General features: G+C 67.1%; 1 protein-coding gene across 3 annotated transcripts; it reads right to left on the bottom strand.

The window, feature by feature from the left end:
* Window positions 1-11: 11 nt before the first annotated feature.
* On the bottom strand, window positions 12-4,601 carry SHC1 (SHC (Src homology 2 domain containing) transforming protein 1). Of its 3 annotated transcripts, none has more exons than XM_014961288.1 (12): window positions 3,638-4,601; window positions 3,347-3,417; window positions 2,999-3,062; window positions 2,656-2,775; window positions 2,181-2,234; window positions 2,007-2,058; window positions 1,709-1,835; window positions 1,432-1,600; window positions 1,164-1,224; window positions 876-1,043; window positions 505-767; window positions 12-280 (listed from the first exon to the last, which is right to left on the bottom strand). In XM_014961288.1, exons 1-12 carry the CDS (start codon window positions 4,187-4,189, stop codon window positions 152-154), a joined length of 1,830 nt encoding a protein of 609 aa, XP_014816774.1. In that variant the 5' UTR covers window positions 4,190-4,601; the 3' UTR covers window positions 12-151. The 3 variants fall into 3 exon arrangements, with proteins under 3 accessions (XP_014816774.1, XP_014816772.1, XP_014816773.1); XM_014961286.1 differs by having other exon boundaries at window positions 876-1,040; window positions 3,638-4,337; XM_014961287.1 differs by having other exon boundaries at window positions 1,709-2,058.
* Between the last annotated feature and the right edge of the window lie 437 nt (window positions 4,602-5,038).

Raw genomic sequence — 5,038 nt, 5'->3', positions numbered from 1 at the left:
GCTGCCACCAGCTCCTCGGGGCAGAGGGGGACGGACCCCGGCCAAGTCCTCGCTCAGTGCCGGGCACAGCGCACGGCTGAGAGTCCGAGGGCTCCCTGGGGCAGGGAGCGGGGCTCGGGGCGGGGGGCGCCGGGGGGGCCCCCGGGGGCGCTCACAGTCTCCTCTCCACCGGCTGCTGCAGGCACATCTCGCTGCCGGCCGAGATGATGGGCAGGTGATTGTCCATGTGGTAGCTGATGAGGTGGCTCACGCTCTCGAAGCGGTGGTCCTTCGTCCGCACCTGGGGGGGGTGACGGACATGAAAGGGACACTCAGGAGATGCCACCACCCTACAAGGTCACCCAACGCCACCAGCCTCCACAGGCTGAGCAACAACCTGGGGGGAGCTCCCCCTACTCCCCCAGCCCCCGCGCCAGCCCAGAGGAGCAGCAGGGAAGCCCCATGCCCTGGGTGGCTCTTGTGACACCCCCAAACCCCCGTCCCCGGGGTGCTACCCGGACTCACCACTCCCTCGGGATCGACGAGCAGCAGATGCTTGGGCTGCCCGCCCTGCAAGCCCGTCAGCACGTACTGGCCTGGGGTGGTGGTGCTCTCCCGCACCAAGAAGTCTCCGTTCACCTTCAGCAGCTTCTCGGCCTCCTTGCGGTTCATCTTCCCGTGGTACCAGGGCTCCCGGCGCAGCTGCTCCTCCATGGAGGCCACCACCTGGGCGGGGGGCAGCCCCACGGGCACAGAGGGGGGGACACGCAGCGCATCTTCAAAGGGCTCTGCAGGGAGAGAGGAGCAGGGGGGGTCCGTGACCGACCTCGGAGCCACCCCCCCAGCCCAGCACATCCCCCCCTGTTCAGTGCAGCCACGGCCCCCGTCCCACTCACTCATGTCGAAGAGGTCTCTCTGGGTGCTGCCGTTGGCCGTCGCGGGGGTGCCAGCGGCTGAGGCTTGGCGTGTCTTGTCCACATTCTGCACGTTGACATAGGACGGGTCATCGAACAGGTCCGTGCGGCCGGAGGCGCCGGCCGGAGCCGGGTATTTCTCTCTCCCTGCTGCCAAGAGCACCGTGGTCAGCAGGGCTCCAGCCTGCCTTGCCCCCGCACCAGCACCGGCCACCGGAGCACGTGGGGGCCAGCAAAGCAGATGGGGACTGGCCACGTCCATCACCTTACCTTGGGCAGGAGTGTGCTGCTTCCGAGGGTCATAGTCCCCCCCAGACGTCTGGCCGACGGGCTGTGGGGAGAAGCGGGTGGTGAACCCCCCCACGCTCCCCATCCTTCCCCACTCCCCACACCCTGGGCTGCCGGAGGTGCCAGGAACACACATATCACCACCCTCACGGTGGAAAAACCCTGAACAAAGAGCCCAGGGCCCGGTCGGGGTCCCTGCACCCCCCTTGTGATGTGGAGCCTCCCCACAAGGCCATGCCCAGAGCCTTACCAGCGTGGCCCCCAAATGATTGGGGGTCTGAGCAGCCCCATCCCGCAGCCGCATGTCCACGACCCCCCCGATGGGAGGCTCCTTGCCAGGGAAGTCATTGTAGTACTGGTGATCCGGGGCTGGTTCCTCCTCTTCCTCATCCCAGGCAGAGCCATCAAACCCTGCCATTCTGAGGGGGGGGACACAGGGCACAGATGAGCAGCAGCCGGGGCGGCGTCCCCACTCCAGAACCACACAAACAATCTGGGACACCCTCCCACCTTCCTCCTTCCCTTACCTGTCGTGGGGTGTCACCAGCTTGGGGGGGTTCTTCAGGTACTGCTTGAACCGCAGCTCGAAGGCCTGCCCGATGGTGCTGATCACATCCTGCGCCAGGCCCTCGGGGCACTCCAGGATGTGGCAGGCTGGGGAGGGAACGGGGAACCCCAACATGAAGCTCCCCAACCCTCCAGCCTGCCCTGTGCACCCCAGAGCTTCCCTTTTGGGGGTCCCCCTCCCTCCCCACCACACTGAGCTGAGATGAAACACCCACAAAATGGGGCTCTGGCATTGAGGACCCCCGGGGGTGGCCTCACCTCTCTGATTGACGGGGTCTTTGGCAACATAAGCGACGTACTCAGCTGTGTCCTGGGGGCGAGACACCGGCGGTGAGACGGGGCTGCCGGGGAGCGCGGTGCCCGAGACCTCAGGGGAGGCACCGATCCCGAGCACGGGGCAGGGCACGCGTGACGGGGACACTGTGTACTCACCGGGTCTCCTCCAGAAGCGAAGGAGATGGACTGCATGTGGTGGTTAGCGATGATCTGCAAGGCAGAGAGTTTGTTGGAGGCAGCCAGGAGCTCCTCGGCACCTCCTGCTTGTCACAACCCTGCCGGGGCTGGGCCAGCACAGGGGCTTACAAGACTCTGGAGCCCTGGTTACGAGCCACAGGCCACCAGGAAAAGGGCTGGGACACCAACAGGGCCACTGAGAACGGGGTCAAAACCAGGAGGGCTGGGTCTCACAGTCCCCAGGACAGATCCTGCAAAGCCTGCGGGGTATCAATCCCACCCCTTCAACCCCGGGGACTGAGGGAGATGGGCACCCAGCAGGTCACACAGCCCACCCGGACATCCCTTGGGGGGGCTGGGGACATCCCTTGCCCTTGCAGGGCCTGGGGTGGGGGGACAGGAGGACTCCTGCTTGTCTAAAGCCACTCTTCCCCCCCTGGCTCCCTGCTCTCACCTGCTTGCAATCAGAAGCCATGAGGTTGAGGCTGCTGGTGGAGATGGTGAGGGTGATGGGCATGCCAGCGAACTTCAGGTTGCTCTTGCCCAGGATGGAGTTCAGAGAGCGGCCACAGGGCTAGGGGCAAACAGCAGCGTGGGGAAGGTGGTCCCCGGGCAAGACACAGCCCAGCTGTGGGGCAAACGGGCCGCCCTCCACAGCAGAGACAGGCACCTCGTCCTCCCCACCGCTCCCACCGAGCTCTGCTGGGACATCAGCGCCCCAGGGTGCCCAGCCCTGGGGTTCTGCCCTCAGCCCTGTGCCCAGATGGCTCCCCGGCAGCTCCCCAGCCCAGCCTCACCTTCCTCCTCCGCACAGCTCCCTTGGCACCGGGCACGGCCTCACACACCAGCCCGATGGCCTCCCTGCAGGGAGCACAGAACGATGTCAGTGTCCTCCCAGCACCTGCCTTCCCCATTCCCCCATCACCCCCCAACCATGGGACCAAGGGAATGGGGACCAGTGCAGAAGGGACAGGGTGACAACCTGTCCAGTGCCAGCTGGAGGATCGTCAAGCCAGGCAAGAGCAATATCTGAAGGGGCTGCAGGCAGCCTGAGCCCCTGAAAGCCCCACATGCCACCAGGGGCTCGTGTGGGACTTGAAACCCCCCCAAAAAAGCGGCAGCCCCTGGGGGGAGGCAGAGCTCACCTGGTGACCTGCGTCCTGGTGTTGAAATCCAAAGCCCTCATGGACTGGAGGACCTCCACGCAGCCCATGTACTGGGGGAGAGAGCAGGGTCAGCCCGGCCGGCCCCTAGGTGGGCTCCCCACGCAGCTGGGGAGGGGGCCAGAGCCCCGAGCCCCCCAGCTCTACAGCAGTGACCTCCCTGGGAATCCCACTGCCCACTTGCCACCCCAGGGGTGGAGGTCCCCATGCGAGCAGGTGCCCAGATCTCCACCACGACCCCCCCCCCTCCTCCCCCAAGTCCCCAGCACTCACCCGGACATGGTAGGAGACCCCGGGGCCCATGACCTTGTCATCGGGGTGCAGCCAGCCGCGGGTGGGCTTATTGACGAAGCTGCCGTGGCGGGTCCATTCGTCACCCCCCAGCTGGCCGCCTTCCACCCGCGTCTTCTTCCCTCCCTTGTTCATATCCTGGGAACAGACAGCGACAGGTCCCGCTGAGTCGCAGCCGGCAGCTCCCCCCGGCGCCAGTGCCACCGTCCCGGCAGGAGCGGGGTCCCCGGGGCTGCCACCGGCCGAGGAGCCCCGCAGGCTGAGCAGGTTGGCGGGGTTGGAGAGTTTCAGGTTGGCCATTTTGGGGAAGAAGGAGCAAAGGGTGGTGGGACTGTCCTCCGACTCGGGAGAGAGCTCCCCGACAGACACCGCGGGGCCGAGGGAGGAGGAGGAGAGGGAGCCAGGCAGAGACGAGGTGCCTGCCAGGGACTCCACTGGGGAGGCTGGGACCCCCAGGCCCCCCACCACCTCCTCCAGGGAGGAGACAGACTCGTTCCGCAGGTGGCTGTATTTGCTCTTCTGCAGGAGATCCATGCCGGAGAGAGGCGAGAAGGGCCAGATCCGGCCCGTCCCGCACGGCTCCGGGGTGGAGGCAACTGGCCGGGTCTCACGAGGGCCCCATGGAGAGTCCGAGCGCCTGCAGCCACCGGGAAGCCCCCCCCAAGCACAAGCCTCGGCCGAGCTCCGTGCCAAGCCCGTGCCGGCCCGGCATGGCTGGTGGGGAGAGCCGGCCCCGGGACGCCAGGCAGCAGGTCCGGGGGCTGCCCGGCTCCGTGCCGTTGCAGCCGATCGATCCCAATCGGCGTCAGCGAGGATGTGCAGATCCGGCCAGACAGAGAGCAACCCCCCGCTACCGCCGCGGCGGGGAGGAAACGGGGCCGTGGCTACGCCCCAGGGAGCTGCCGGTGCGGGGAGGGGGGGGCTCAGCACGCTCGACCCCCAGCTTGGAGGTCTTCAAGCCCCACGGCTGGGTCCAGCACGGCTGCCCCTTCACTCCAGCCCCTGCTCTGCCGCTAAGAGGAAATCAAAAGCATGAATATTTAAAGCCCGGAGACAAGGCAGCCACAGAGCGCATCCAAGCCCAGCCCAGCCCCGCTCCCAGCACCGTCCAGGAGCGAACAAGGTCCTTCTGTGGCCGCCAGCGCCACGCAGCCCACGTGCCAGCAGTGGGCAGCCCCCGTTGGCTCCCCGGGCTCTGCCGGGGGGAGCGGCGACTGAAGCCGGGGAGGGGGGGCCGCGATGCTGAGATGCCACCGGTACTCGCAGCTGCCTGGGATGCGGGGACATCCAGTCCTTTGAGAGAGCGGCTCCGGCTGGGGATCTCGCCCGGAGGAAGAGGAGGATGCCCAGGATACAGGTGGGCTGTCCGTGGGGCGAGGCAGG

This window comes from Calidris pugnax, unplaced genomic scaffold (genome assembly GCF_001431845.1).
Source record: "Calidris pugnax isolate Ruff unplaced genomic scaffold, ASM143184v1 scaffold371, whole genome shotgun sequence".
Classification (NCBI taxonomy): Eukaryota; Metazoa; Chordata; class Aves; order Charadriiformes; family Scolopacidae; genus Calidris; species Calidris pugnax.
The sequence above is the reverse complement of the archived record's forward strand: the minus strand, read 5'-3'. Positions and strand labels throughout refer to the sequence as shown.

What these genes read in the sequence shown, in the direction of transcription:
- SHC1 (XM_014961287.1), bottom strand. Translation starts at nt 4,189, where the DNA reads ATGGATCTCCTGCAGAAGAGCAAATACAGCCACCTGCGGAACGAGTCT. An exon ending in ACCAGGACGCAGGTCACCAG is followed by an intron (nt 3,063 to 3,346) that starts GTGAGCTCTGCC and finishes TGCTCCCTGCAG; the next exon opens with GGAGGCCATCGGGCTGGTGT. An exon ending in GCAGCACACTCCTGCCCAAG is followed by an intron (nt 1,044 to 1,163) that starts GTAAGGTGATGG and finishes TGCTCTTGGCAG; the next exon opens with CAGGGAGAGAGAAATACCCG.